Below are 15,500 nucleotides of genomic sequence, written 5' to 3' on the forward strand. Positions count from 1 at the left end.
CGGGTTCGCAGGCTGTTGTCTGGCCCTCCGTCCTGTAAACATCACACGCACACCTCATTTGATGCTGACCCCCCCCCTCCCAATCAGGACGCCTCATCCGGGAGGCCTCCATTCATATAAACAAGCCTTTTCTTCTTCTTCTGGGCACTGGATCTTTCACACACGCCACCACGCCACCAGAGAAGGTTTTACAAGGGACAATAAGCTCAGCAGACATTATTAGTTTCCTGACCCCCCCCCCCCCCCCGTGACATGCTTGGTTCTGGGGCATTCTGTTCATGGCTTGTAGTCTAAGCTTGTTCATATTCAGTTCTGGACTTGCAAAGGCGCAACTTGTTGGGTTTGCTTGTGTTCGACACTCGACTCCCTGGAGCTCCAAGCCCATTGGACATGCATACTCCCTATAGCTAAAATAAGCACGTTTCAGGGTGTTTTTGCAGAATCAAGCATTGTTAACTCTGCGCTGTTAAGCTCGGAGACGTATCAAAGCCAAAAAAAAAAACAGGCATGTTTGCAAGCACATTTTGAGTAGAGGTTGCATGTCTGCATGTTTTCAGAAGACATGCGCGTTAGGGTTAATACTCCTGTCTGTGCCCCTGAGCAAGGCAACGGAAAGAAGAACTGGAGTTGGTCCCCGGGCGCTGCAGCTGCCCACTGCTCCTGTACAACAGGATGGGTTAAATGCAGAAGACAAATGTCATCGTAACCTACAATGACAAAAATAAAGCGGCTTTCTTCTCCTCCACCGTCGTGGCAGAGGGAGTCGGTCAGTGAGCCTACTCCTTCATGAGAAGTCCACTTTCCCTTCCCTGTGCTCGGGTTCCTTATGCGCTCATTAGCGGGTCAGGAGGTGTTGGCCAACAGAGCGTGCAGCCTGCTGTGAAGGAGGAAGAAACATTCCAGTGAGGAGAGAGCCATGTTGGAGCCGTCTGCCCCCGTGCACTCCGCCGACTCCCCTACATGCTCAGGCAATAGTGTCCCCTCCAGGTTTTGGTCAATGAACTAATACAGATGAGCGGATGTGGTCCCAAGTGGAAACCTCACACAGGCTATGTCTCACTGTAGTTAAGCAGACGCAGGAGAGGCAGTCCTCCCGCTCCGTTTGCCAGGAGGAGAGTGGGTTTCCCAATCACCGTGCAGAAGGCCTGCGAGCAAAACATGTACGCTTTTCCATAAGTTTGCACACAAACTCAGAAAACACGTTTCTCTGGCCTCACTTAAAGGTGATCAATTGGAAAAACGATTGCGCTTCTTCGCCCTCAACTAATTCAAATTTTCATGCATAAAGTGGTATAAATTGGGTTTTGCGCAACCCTTAACCATACGGAACTGACTTAAATGTGCCACGGGGGTATGCACCCACACCACTTAGAGGAGGGCATATCAGACAACGGATTGAAGCATTTAATTTGGGATTGCATTACAAAACAACCGTGATAAATTATGCGGCAAGTAATTCAGGCTTCAGTCTGAGAGCCTGATTAGACCCCATCTGCTGTGCTCAGGTCAGACCAGCGTTGGCTAATGAATACTAACTGTACCCCAGAGACTCTCACTGCAACCAGGTCCTGAATAACACAAACACAGTGGAGCCATTTTACATGGTCAACACTCGTGTCCTAAGAGTCCCTCTGCCAGAACGTAAAAAACTGTGTGTGTGTGTGTGTGTGTGTGGGGGGGGGGTTATAGGGCTATCTGAGAAGGAGACCAATAGCAACTGAAAGGTATTTGTATAAACTGTCGTTTTAACAAATTCTTAAACCATCTGTAGGTCATTCACAATGTGTTTTGAGTCACAAAATAAACTTACGAGGTTTTCCTCTTCTTCAACTTTAAAAAGTAAAACAGGGCGTCCGGGTAGCGTAGCGGTCTATTCTGCAGCCTACCAACATGAGGATCGCTGGTTTGAATCCCCATATTACCTCTGGCTTGGTCGAGCGTCCCTACAGACAATTGGCCGTGCCTGCGGGTGGGAAGTCGGATGTGGGCACTAGCGCCTCCTCTGGTCGGTCGGGGCGTCTGTTTTCTGGGGAGGGGGAACTGGGGGGAATAGCGTGATCCTCCCACGCGCTACGTCCCTCTGGCGAAACTTCTCACTGTCAGGTGAAAAGAAGCGGCTGGCGACTCCACATGTATCGGAGGAGACGTGGTAGTCTGCAGCCCTCCTTGGATTGGCAGAGGGGGTGGAACAGCGACCGGGCAGCTCGGAGGAGCGGGGTAATTGGCCAAGTACAATTGGAAGAAAAAGGTGGGGGGGGAATAAAGTAAAAAATACAAAGTAAAACAACTACTGACACTGACATAAGATGATGGAGTTTATTGCATTTCATATAGATCTCTGAAAAAAACTGCCACAAAAATAATCTTTTAAAGCATCTTTCAAAGCATAAGTGCCATTCTGGCCTCTAGACATAAGGGGTCATATGTGATGTATAAACCACTCAGCTGACTGAACCCAGAAGCCGTTCGGTCCTGATTAGATTCTGTAAAGGCAACAAGGAGAGGCCGGGCTCTTTGGCAGAACCTACGCTACCAGACAAACAAACAGCACAACGACTGCTTATTTATGGGCTCGTCAGTTAAAGGTTGATTCGGGTCTAGGTCCGACTTGTTCCTGCACGACAAATTTAATAAAACGCTTAGCAAGTGCCCTTTGACAGATTAAACAACGTACCATTCACATTCGTCGGGGCGCAGTGAGGAAGCAGGAAAGAGAAACTGTCCAGGCGGCCAGCCAGAAATACTTAACTTAATATTTACAAATATTAGATTTCCAAGTTAAAACCTTCAGCCTTGTGTGTTTGGGTAGAATCACAGTTATATCATATGTTATATCATATGATAACAGGGGATTCAACAAATAACATATGTTGTCGTCTGGCTTCTGAATTTAAATATAAAGATAATTTAACGTCGGTCATGGATATTGGCCTGTGTTTTGTAGCGCCGGGCAAAGCTGAACGAGTTGTTTCATGGTCATTTTGGCACCAGTGTCATTCTAGCTGCAAGAATACCCCCAAATGTGGTGTGGTTGTTCCGCACATTTACTAATATTTACCACACAACTCTGTTCATACAGGAACTGACAAAAGGTATATCACATAGCTTTAAACGGCCACTGGGGGTGCTTGTGTTTATGTCTAGTCCCCCTGCAGTTTCTTCATGATAAGGCTGTTTGGTGGTGCATTGGTAAAAACTGTCCCCACAAACACGTGCGTGCCCCACAAAGCATGCTGGATCACTCTGCAGCATCCCAGGTCCTCAATCCGGAAGCCCAGGTGACGGTACCGCTCGTCTGTCTCGAACAAAGGATTGTTGGTGTAAGACCCAAAGAACTGCGGAACAGAGGAAAAGACGGCAAGTTGGTTTTCAGGGAGACACATTCGTGGAGCATGTCCGAGTTTTCAGCGCGCTGAACAGAACCTGCGCAGCTCTCATTAACAGACTGTTTAGAACAAACTGAGCCACACCAGTACTTCTAGCACAGTACGAGTGGGCCTGCCAGAACTTACCGGAGGTTTATTGGTCAACCCACATTTTTTCTGTAAGTGATGGCCTTGGATGTTGAATGCCATTTGTTCATAATCTGAACGCACAAGCCAAATATTAGCATGTCAACAGAATATCACTTACCAGAGTTAATGCCTCAAAAAGACCACATGAAGACACATAATTCTGAGTGTCACATGCAAAGAAACGAAAAACGATTTGGAAAAATCTGAACGGCTTATTAGGTCTGACCTTTGCAGACACACAACAATGGATGGGAGATGGAAAAGAGTCCTACAAGTTTAGAAGTGTTGAAGTGTTGCTTTCAGAGCGGGCAAACGGTATAGAAGTCTTCTGATGAAGGTTTTCTATGCCCAGATATCAATAAAGTCTCACCAGTTACCCAAGAGTGCAGAGTGTGGGCTTAAAGGCTTTGGTTCAGAACTGCCAACAGCTTTTCTGCACCTATATATACAAGGATACTATGTTTACATGACTTACATTTTGCAAAACTAGTCATTCCGTGTGTTTGAAAGAATGATGCACTTTTACTCTTTGAGAGACACGTATGGTGTTTAACGAGTCTCAAAACCCACCGACATAAAAAACAGGCGCGTGCACATGATACGAGTGCACAGAACAGTATCCGTGAGCAGAAAAGCATCCTCGCGGGAGCATTTCTGCTCCGTGTGCACAAATGCCATCCCGAGAGCACGGGGCTGTGACTTCCTCCCTAACGTGCTCGCAACTGCTCCACACTCACTCGCTAAGTTGACTTTTGAGACTTTGGAGGCGGGGATTGGACTGATATCTCCGCTCCTTTGATTGGTCACTTTGAATACTGACCATGATTGTTGATTGGCTGTTTGGTTTGATCACTGACAAAGTCGAAGACAGGCACCTAAAGAGAACATCCATTTTCACTGGGCTATCAAGTCGGGGCAAGTAAGTCTTACACGAAGGCTTTGTTCAGACTGCAGGCAAATCTGATTTGTTTCTCAAATCGACCTTTAAGACAGACCATCTGCAGTTATCTGCAAGGGATCAGATAAGAATTGTGTGTCCAGACATCACCAACCAAACTGCATGGGTTGCTGCGGTAACGACGTAGGCCCGAGTAACTATATATGCTGGTGACGCAGTTTGCCAATGCGGAAGAAGTGGAGATCTATCACCTCACCCTCCAAACTATCACGTCGTCAAGTCGCGGTGCAGAACTCCTCCACCACACCACACAAACTAGCGACAGATGAGGCTGGTATACATTGCGATGTTCCACGCTGCAGTCATGGCGGGCTTCACTATGCGGTGAGAGGTGTGACGCCATCTGTGTCGCGAGTGACACAAAAGACAGTTTGATATCATCTTTGGGCAGCCAGAGTATCTGGACTGAGACGCATCTGTAGAAATCTGACTGAATAGCATTTCAAACCACCTCCAAATGTCTGATTTGCAAAAATTGCATTTCATGTGGGTTTTTTTTTGCTGTCAAGACCCCCCCCCCCTTTCTCCCCAATTATAGCTGGCCAATTACCCCACTCTCCAAGCTGTCCCAGTCTCTGCTCCATCCCCTCTGCCGATCCGGGGAGGGCTGCAGACTACCACATGCTTCCTCCGATACATGTGGAGTCACCAGCAGCTTCTTTTCACCTGACAGTGAGGAGTTTCGCCAGGGGGACATAGTGTGTGGGAAGATCCCTCCCTCCCCCACAGTTTCCCCTTCCCACCCCCCCGAACAGGTGCTCCGACCAACCAAAGGAGGCGCTTGCGCGACCAGGACACATACCCATATCCGGCTTCCCACCTGCAGAAACAGCCAATTGTGTCTGTAGGGATGCCCGACCAAGCCGGAGGTAACATAGGGATTCGGCTTGGCGATCCACATGTTGGTAGGCAACAGAATAGACCGCTAAGCCACCGGGACACCCTTCTGTCCAGACTTTCTAAAATCAATCTGGATACAATCTGGATGTGCCAAAAAAATGGATTTGGGTTGCCAGTCTGAACAAAGCCAAACATTTTAATACTGTTTGAAGGTATTGATTTTGTTTACTGTATGCAGTATTATGCTAGCTATAATAGTATTATAGTGCATACAGTAAACAAAATCAATACTCTGTCAAACAATATTAAAATGGGATCTGTGAAAGATGTTAACTTAGTGTAAGACTTACTTGCTCTGACATGACGGCCCATGAAAATCATTGTTCTCTCAGGCAACTACCTGTCTTCGACCGTGTCAGTGATCAAACCAAACAGCCAAACAAATGTCATGGTCAGTATTCAAAGTGACCAATCAAAGGAGTGGTGACATTAGCCACTGTCTAGTCCATCCCCGCCTCCAAAGTCTCAACAGTCAACTTGACGAGCAGGTGAGTGTTCAGCAGTTGTGAGTTGTGTGTCATTTTGATAGCAGCTAGTTTTAGTCAGAGTAATTCTAACAGCAGATTTAACTTTGTACAAAACAAAACCAAAAAAAAGTTAGGGCCTTGTCACATTGTTTAGAAAGGTGCGATACAAATAAAGTTTATTGTTATTATCATTATTATTTTGAATTGGCTCAAACAGCTTTCAACAGGAAACACTGACCTACACAACATCATGACTGTAATGTCTTACCGCGAGGCCTGATGACGGGTCAATGAAGTCGGCCCAGAAGCCTTCTCTCCAGAGGGCAAAGCAGATCTCCTTGGCTCCAGCGATGAACTGAACCAACAGAACAATGGTCCAAATTAGGCTTGCACAAGTGAGTTTCAATTCTCCATTGTCTTGACTAATAATGCAATGCATTGTAAATTTGTGACATGCTTGCACAACATTAATTATGAATGAGCCAATGCTAAGGCTAGCCATCGCCAACACCCCTCCCAAAAAACCCTGCATTATTTAATGACACGGACCGGAGCAGTTATGGGGCTACCACTGCTGGTGCTGTTCAATGGACATGTGCAGTAAAATGAGTCATATCAAGGGGGTTAATCACACGGTTTGGCCAGTTCCCAGTTGAAGGCATGTTAACCAGACGGTGAGTAATGCACTGCGTCACGGACAAGCTCTTCTCACACACGCACTAGCTGCTCTCACACCAACTTTCCATCAGCTAGTGGCATAGGGAGCGCCAGGGGTTCAAACGTCTGTTTCGATGAAATGGCGCGTAAAAAAAAAAAGAGGAAAAAAAAAGGAGATAAGGTGGTGTAGACAGATGAAAGTACCACTGCTTCATCAAAAAAAAAAAAAAAAAGTTGCATAGCTAAAACGTATTGTCAAACTCAAGTGCCCAGCGTTACATTAGTAAAGCTGCACTGATTTCTGCATTGCAGAGTTTCTGAAAAACCAATTAGTTTGGTTTAACTGAAACAGGTCATGGCTGCATTTTATCTGATACCTCTTCTGAAGATGGGTTTCACCACTGGGCATGTAGCCGACTGTGGTGGCTGTAATTTGAAATTAACTCATGGTGAACCATGAGCTTTGAGAGAACACCACTCAGTGTAATAACAGACGGTTCCTCCAGGCAGAGAGCAGCCGTCAGCGTGCGTGTGTGTGTGTGTGTGTGTGTGTGTGTGTGTGTGTGTGTGTGTGTGTGTGTGTGTGTGTGTGAACAAGTAGTTCAGAGTTAGAGGAAAGAAGTGAGTGGGAGAAAATAGTTTGCTGTTAGATTTGACTGAATGTTATCTGAACCCCAGCAAACAAAGAGATTTACTACGAACTGCTCACATGCAGGCTTAAAAAATAAATAAATTCAGCCATTTTTGCCAAGTTTTCATTTATAATTTCTTTTTATTTGTGTGTCTGATCATTTTATGTTAATGATCAGTGTCATCATTAAATTGTCATCATCCATCCATCCATTATCCAAATTGCTTATCCTGCTCTCAGGGTCACGGGGATGCTGGAGCCTATTTCAACATTGTCATTGGGTGGTAGGCGAGGAGATACACACATACAACTTGTCATCATTAACTTTGTTAATGATCAGCCTTTAGAGTTTAACGCTCACTTTATTTTGTAGCATTTGCTATTTTTTTGTGCCTTTTTAAAGCACTTTGTAATATCTAAGAGCAAGTAAAACAACAACAACAATACATTATCTTTTCTTGGCTTTATCAAAGGTCACATGTCAAATTGCAAGGAAATGCCTCTCAATGCTGGACCTCAATTAAACTGGAAAGTGGCTTGTTGGGTCAATACTATTTCCCATTTAAAACAAGTGGTTCCTTGAATCTCAAGCTATAGTTTACTGGGGCTGTCTGTATTACAACATCCATTAAAGCAATGCGACGTTAAAGACACAGTCCTGATATTGTATGCCAACTGTGCGTATTGGTTGCATATTTAAGACAGTAGCTAAGGTGCTACAGTAGTGATGGTGACCCTTTGACTATCTGGATGCTGAATATCTCTCAAGGATTTACACACCAAACACCAATATTGTGTTACAGGTATCACCATCGATGACAGCGGGTTAAAAAAAAGAGACATTCTTGAGGACTGTATCTTTAAAGACTAAAAAGCTGCACTTCGTTCAGTTTTAAAATAAATGTTTCGAGTTCTCTGAAAAGTACCTGGTGCTAAAATTATCATTATTAACTTCAAAACATGGTGTATTTACCTTTGAAAATTGGGGAGAATTTTTTTAGACCGGACTAATACTGCAACATCCTTCAAAGCATCCATTTCAAATCTACCGACAATCTCAAGAAACAGACTCACTTTGTCCAGCATCTCCTCTCTCTCTACTTCCACGGCCTCACTCCATCCTGTCATGTCATTCTGGGTCTTTTGGGTAACTGTTACAACCATCATGTCATTAGATGGTGCTTCAGGAAACATGGACTGAAAATCTGTTGGATGGAATAAACATACACTACCGTTCAAAAGTTTGGGATCACATTGAAATGTCCATATTTTTGAAGGAAAAGCACTGTACTGTTCAATGAAGATAACTTTAAACTAGTCTTAACTTTAAAGAAATACACTCTATACATCGCTAATGTGGTAAATGACTATTCTAGTTGCAAATGTCTGGTTTTTGGTGCAATATCTACATAGGTGTATAGAGGCCCATTTCAAGCAACTATCACTCCAGTGTTCTAATGGTACAATGTGTTTGCTCATTGGCTCAGAAGGCTAATTGATGATTAGAAAACCCTTGTGCAATCATGTTCACACATCTGAAAACAGTTTAGCTCGTTACAGAAGCTACAAAACTGACCTTCCTTTGAGCAGATTGAGTTTCTGGAGCATCACATTTGTGGGGTCAATTAAACGCTCAAAATGGCCAGAAAAAGAGAACTTTCATCTGAAACTCGACAGTCTATTCTTGTTCTTAGAAATGAAGGCTATTCCATGCGAGAAATTGCTAAGAAATTGAAGATTTCCTACACCGGTGTGTACTACTCCCTTCAGAGGACAGCACAAACAGGCTCTAACCAGAGTAGAAAAAGAAGTGGGAGGCCGCGTTGCACAACTGAGCAAGAAGATAAGTACATTAGAGTCTATAGTTTGAGAAACAGACGCCTCACAGGTCCCCAACTGGCATCTTCATTAAATAGTACCCGCAAAACACCAGTGTCAACATCTACAGTGAAGAGGCGGCTGCGGGATTCTGGGCTTCAGGGCAGAGTGGCAAAGAAAAAGCCATATCTGAGACTGACCAATAAAAGAAAAAGATTAAGATGGGCAAAAGAACACAGACATTGGACAGAGGAAGACTGGAAAAAAGTGTTGTGGACGGATGAATCCAAGTTTGAGGTGTTTGGATCACAAAGAAGAACGTTTGTGAGACGCAGAACAAATGAAAAGATGCTGGAAGAATGCCTGACGCCATCTGTTAAGCATGGTGGAGGTAATGTGATGGTCTGGGGTTGCTTTGGTGCTGGTAAGGTGGGAGATTTGTACAGGGTAAAAGGGATTCGGAATAAGGAAGGCTATCACTCCATTTTGCAACGCCATGCCATAACCAGTGGACAGCGCTTGATTGGAGCCAATTTCATCCTCCAACAGGACAATGACCCAAAACACACCTCCAAATTGTGCAAGAACTATTTAGAGCAGAAGCAGGCAGCTGGTATTCTATCGGTAATGGAGTGGCCAGCGCAGTCACCAGATCTGAACCCCATTGAGCTGTTGTGGGAGCAGCTTGACCGTATGGTACGCAAGAAGTGCCCATCCAACCAATCCAACTTGTGGGAGCTGCTTCTGGAAGCGTGGGGTGCAATTTCTCCAGATTACCTCAACAAATTAACAGCTAGAATGCCAAAGGTCTGCAATGCTGTAATTGCTGCAAATGGAGGATTCTTTGACGAAAGCAAAGTTTGATGTAAAAAAAATCTTATTTCAAATACAAATCATTATTTCTAACCTTGTCAATGTCTTGACTCTATTTTCTATTCATTTCACAACATATGGTGGTGAATAAGTGTGACTTTTCATGGAAAACACAAAATTGTTTGGGTGATCCCAAACTTTTGAACGGTAGTGTAAATGTAAAACGGATGTTAAGACTTCGCACAGTAAAAAGATGCCACTTTCAGTCATCGGCTAGGATTGGATTTGCTCTATTAGGGCTCCCTCTAGTGGACACTAATTGAACTTTGAAAATTGGAATAAGTAAAAATGGTTTGTCAATTTGCAACTTTAAGTTACAGTAACAAAAAGCTAGCCAGACAGAAAATTGGCTGAAGTTATGAAAAAAATTGTAAGTAACTTTAAAAAGTATCAAGTAAACAGTTTTCTTTAAACTGTTTAATAAAAAAAGAAAGATAATAGTGGGACTTAAAACTTGGGGGGAAAAAATACCCAATATGAAACCAAGATGAAATTTTCCATTTGTCAAAGTCAAATTCAAAACACAAAAATAGCAAAATACCAACAAAAAGTTCTGGTTGGGGAACTATTTGAAGAACTAGCAGCCATTCTTTCTGGCACAGAGATTTATTTTTTTTAAAGAGAGTGTGTGTGTGTGTGTGTATATGTTTTGAATTTATCACTTTCATATCTACACGTGCAACTAAAGGCAGTCACATTGCTTTTGTTTCATATGGCCTCTGGAAAATACAGCAGTTATGTGGGAAGCTAAATAATAAGCAGTATGAACGTTGAATGTTGAGACATTTCAAAGTATCACAGAAGTAGAACACCTACCTTTCTTCAGCAGCTCAGGGCAGGACTGTATTGCACACTCCACAAGGGAGTTATCAAAGTACTGCTCCGCTCTGTTGACTTGCTGTGCTGCGGCCGGGCCCTCACTATCCTGAACGAGGAAAAAACAAAAACAAACCAGTGAACATCCTCTGAGAAAACAAGCAAACCCCTCACCATAATAAAACCAGTGATGATTTAGACAAGCAATTCAGTTATCAAATGCTAACAAATGATCCCTCCTCGCTGATATTGCTCTCTAGGGCAGGATACCAATGCCTTCATCAAGCAGCCACTTTGACCATTTTACAGCAAAGTATTACTTTTAGTTGAGAAAAATAAAATTCAAACAGTGTCTGTCTTTGTCTGACAAAGTGTCTAGTAGAATTAAAAAATGTACAAGTTACAGTTGAACTGTATCAGTGTTTGGTAGGACACTGCCCTAAACTAGCCACTGTGTTAATGATTTATCCTGCACTTAATTAGAGTAAAAATCAACTCTAGATTAGAATTCATAATGTTTTTTGATACTTAGAAAGTTAAATTAATAATGGTTAAAGTTACAATCCTGAGGATCATTGTTTTTGTTTAGCTGACAGACACCGATGGTTATGAAGCGGTAACTGCGGTTACATTTAAGCTCTTTTAAATCCCAGAAAACCATTCAGAGTGAAACAGACTCGCCAGTGCCTTTACCTCAGCCCCATCCCCACAAACTGCCCTAAGACTGGGACATGCCTCAGTGTGGATATGAGTAAATGTCTCTGCGGAAACTGAGGTTGTGGGTAACCGTAGTTCCCAAAGGCTTGTAAGCTTAGCACGTATACATTTTCAAATCTCAGCAGGGCATTGACCGTGTCCAGTGATGATTGTCGAGCAGGGAAGACGACAAAAAAAACTAAACAGTAGTGGGGACAAAGGAGCTAACAGAATACACACACAGAAAGAGCACAGTCCTCTTTCTTGCCTTATTACTGTTCCCAACATTTCCACGGCTATTCCTGTATAATTTGGTGTGGTAAACCAACATTGTTTTCCTAGGGCACAATGTGTGTGCTACATGCAAGTATGTAGGCCTAACATTTGAATATGGGACTTTAAAATGTTATTAAAGCAACTTCAGGTTGTAAAACGTAGCAAAAAAAGAACAGGATGAACAACATAACAATTATCATGACAATGGCAGGCCTGTTTTCCTCTAGTAATGTCTGCACTGCACAGCATGTAGCTCTGAAAGGGCCAATCTCCATGTTCAGTTTGGATCTGCGCTTTGATTTCAGTAAGGCAACAGCGGAGACACAGGTAGGAGGAGACAATGGACAGCAGAATGTGTGGTGTACTCTGGCCTATGAGCAGGAACTCCCTCTCATGGCTGCACATCAGATATCTATATATGACCATATAATTCCTTATTTGAAGTCTGATACTCTTAGTTAAATTATTGTTGGAAAAATAGCCGATTCAAAAGGTAACCCAGTGACTGTGTGCAAGAATACACCGTAGACACATAAGAGGCATTTTCTGTGCTTGGGATCTTGAAATGCACTTACCAAGTTAACTCCATGAGAACACTTTGCATAGGAACAAAAGGACTACTATATTATTATTATACTTACCTGTTGTATTAACTTTTTATTGTGTACCCTGCTTTGTTTTGATTTTATGCTGTCTGATACAGTGCTTCTTGGTTTTTTACTGTGTTCTGTAAGGTGTCCTTGAGTGCTCTGAAAGGCGCCCACAAATAAAATGTATTATTATTATTATTATTACAGAAAAACGCCCCTGGTCTAGTATCTCAAAATGTTTACTTATTGCTTTTGCAATTGCATTAAGACTGGGACATTCTTAACACAGTTTTGGTCCACTCTGCTATATATTCTTATCCTCATCTCTCATCATTTACGCCTGATCACCTGTGATACATCAGCGGGTGCACCCCAGTCTTGGGGAATTGCTGATGTTGGCATACACTTATGCATACATCAGTGTCAATGTATCGTACACACTCGCAAACGGAAGTTTGTGCATAGAGCTAATGTCATTCTTCTACATTTAGTTTCTAGGTTGAATAAGTAATCTACCAGATTACAAGCCATCATATTAGGTAACCACAGTGATCCAAATATTTCTGGATGAGCTATTGTCTTAAATATGTAAGTAATCAGAAGTATCAAAAAAAGACATTTGTTTGCAAGTAACACTTCAGGATTGTAACTAACAAATATTATTAACTAAAGGAAGAAACACAAGATAACCAGACAAACTCTGATGACTAACTCAGAGAAACAAGTTTAAACCAAAACAGAACTACCAAAAAGCAAAGAAGAAACACATGGCACTTAATCTGAGTTTGTTTTTACTTCTGCTGTTCAATGCTGCTCTATTATTGTTCTCAGTAAATTTTTATTACTATACTTACGTGAAATTCTCCAATAAACTGGGCCATTATGAACTCATGTCTCTCACTACTGGAGGGAGCAGACAATATGTCGGGGATTACGTTGGGGGGTGTGATTTTCTTTTGTTCTGCCATTCCTTCCAAGTGGTGGTCAAAACCAATGTTACCCGGCAGCTGGAACCGCTGGTCTTGAGGTCCAAACGGTCCCATATTCTCGTCGGGCCACACTGTACTTGGGCCTGAACAAAGGAATCAAGTTGTGCTGAGTTGCAAAAAAATCATTGACATCATCATGCATTAGAATTAGAAGTTCTCTATACTCAAAGGCAAAGGGCCAAATAATGTGCAATTTGTACCCTCACAGGACTACCAAAAATCATCGACCACAAAATTCAGACCCAGAGTAAACCATCTACGTAACTACACATGAGCTTTGTGTTTGAATTTTGTGTGACATTACCTGTGTCAGGGGTAGCGATGGCTACATGGGGCTCATCGGACCCAGAAGACCCAGCAGCAGAAAAGGCCCTGGCTCCAGTGATGCGGCGTACTAGAACATGAAGCCCAGGCAGGTAGGTCACCAGCCTGGCTCTGCTGCAGAGCACCTGTGGAGGAGACGAAGAAAATCTTCAGAGCTTTCCCTTTGGTACCCACGCTCACTATTTTATCACATGTCTTCCAACTTCCTCCCTCTCCCTCCTCCTCTCACAAATGTGACCTACACAACGCTTAGATCCGACTAATAGATGCTTTCAGGGTTTTTATTTCATACATCTTTCTCTTTATTTCAAACACACACACACACACACACACACACACACACACACACACACACACATTCTCTCTCTCTCTCTCTCTCTCTCTCACACACACACACACACACACACACACACACACACACACACACACACACACACACATTCTCTCTCTCTCTCTCTTTCTCTCTCTCTCTCTCACACACACACACACACACACACACACACACACACACACACATCTCCACCACTCACTGTGGAACTTACACTGGCCATCCTATCCGGCCTCTGTTGTCCTCTTCGGTCCACTTGTGTCTGAAAATAGTGATGCAATAAGCCTGGGTGAATCCCTTAAAGAAAGCTTTACTTACTCTAAGAAGGGAAACGAAAAACAACAATTAACAAAACGTGAACGTTTCGAAGATGACGACTGTCCTAAAACGCCAACTCGGTCTGGCAAGCTAGCTGTGAGCTATCTCCTCCTAACCTGGCGCTGGCTAGCTAAGTAGCAACGGCAGCAAGCAGGCATCATTACCCGACAGGATGAGTAAGTTAATCAACGGTTCATTTGTCGTGCTGAACCTTCCGAATTATTTGCCTGCCTTACACGTTGTATGTGATAACATCCCGGTTAGGAAGACGGTGTTAATTCAAAGTTTTTAATTGACCTGGCTACCGCAGCGATATTCACCTTGTGGGTTTCTCAAGCGCGGCTCCTGACGGAAGCTTTGGAGGGACAAACTTCCCCCCCTTTGCGTCGCATGGGCAATTCAAAACAATACTTTATTATTGCCGCTAGATGGCAATATAGTGCCACGTTTGACTTGACACACCTTGAGTAGTGCCGGACCACAAACGTGCAAAATACAACCTCCCAATTCAATCTTTACTGTTAGCTCTTTGATATTATAAGTAGTCGGCATATTGCAGAGAAAGAATACATCTAAAATAATCTGATATTAATAATCTGATCTGATATTCCAACAGCCTGATCAAAGACGTTATCCGTTGAATACTGAAAAAAGTATGCCACGCTCTTATAGAACGTTCCTGTATAGTCTCTGTCTGATACATGTTCCTGCATCTGAATAGTCTCTCTCTCTCTCTCTCTCTCTCTCTCTCTCTCTCTCTCTCTCTCTCTCTCTCTCTCTCTCTCTCTCTCTCTCTCTCTCTCTCTCTCTCTCTCTCTCTCTCTCTCTCTCTCTCTCTCTCTCTCTCTCTCTCTCTCTCTCTCTATGCGTGTGTGCGTGTGTGTGTGTGTGAGTGTGTGAGATTTAGACTCTATATAGGAACTTCAGCAAGCATTTCTGTCTGCTGCTCCCATGAGATCACTAATGATCCAGTGAGAGAGGGCATCAACGTGGGGCTGACTTCAGCATCAGCGTCAACATCTCTCTCTCGTCCTCGCTCTCTCTCTCTTTCACTCTCTCTCTCTTTCACAATAGAACTTCCTCACCTTGAGCAACATGAATCCTCAATGGGCCAACAAGTTGAAGGACATCTTCTGTCATTCTTTAGAAGCTATTCTTTGTGGACCATGAGGATTCATTTTCTACAATGAATGATTATCTTCTTGCGGAATCACGTTAAGATTTAGCATTTAGACACCAGGCAGTCTGGAAGACTGATTATCTCAGGTGTGATGTCATTACAGTTATAGCTTATGTGTTTTGGCCCAGTGTCTTCCAATCCAATTACTCGTAGAAAAACATTGT

The 15,500-nt window shown here is 43.2% G+C and overlaps 1 protein-coding gene across 2 annotated transcripts; it reads right to left on the bottom strand.

The window, feature by feature from the left end:
* Positions 1-2,302: 2,302 nt before the first annotated feature.
* On the bottom strand, positions 2,303-14,504 carry mmadhcb (metabolism of cobalamin associated Db). 2 transcript variants are annotated; one of them, XM_056289671.1, is made up of 8 exons: positions 14,477-14,504; positions 14,053-14,100; positions 13,491-13,635; positions 13,052-13,269; positions 10,636-10,744; positions 8,203-8,333; positions 6,109-6,195; positions 2,303-3,335 (listed from the first exon to the last, which is right to left on the bottom strand). In XM_056289671.1, exons 2-8 carry the CDS (start codon positions 14,059-14,061, stop codon positions 3,141-3,143), a joined length of 894 nt encoding a protein of 297 aa, XP_056145646.1. In that variant the 5' UTR covers positions 14,062-14,100; positions 14,477-14,504; the 3' UTR covers positions 2,303-3,140. The 2 variants fall into 2 exon arrangements, with proteins under 2 accessions (XP_056145646.1, XP_056145645.1); XM_056289670.1 differs by having other exon boundaries at positions 14,053-14,157; positions 14,477-14,496.
* Between the last annotated feature and the right edge of the window lie 996 nt (positions 14,505-15,500).

This window comes from Lampris incognitus, chromosome 11, assembly GCF_029633865.1.
Source record: "Lampris incognitus isolate fLamInc1 chromosome 11, fLamInc1.hap2, whole genome shotgun sequence".
Classification (NCBI taxonomy): domain Eukaryota; kingdom Metazoa; phylum Chordata; class Actinopteri; order Lampriformes; family Lampridae; genus Lampris; species Lampris incognitus.

Bases quoted from the DNA above. Each gene is read 5' to 3' on its own strand.
- mmadhcb (XM_056289671.1), bottom strand. The intron at 8,334-10,635 runs GTAGGTGTTCTA...TCCATCCAACAG, and splicing joins CCCTGAGCTGCTGAAGAAAG to ATTTTCAGTCCATGTTTCCT. The intron at 3,336-6,108 runs GTAAGACATTAC...TCTGTTCCGCAG, and splicing joins ACCCGTCATCAGGCCTCGCG to TTCTTTGGGTCTTACACCAA.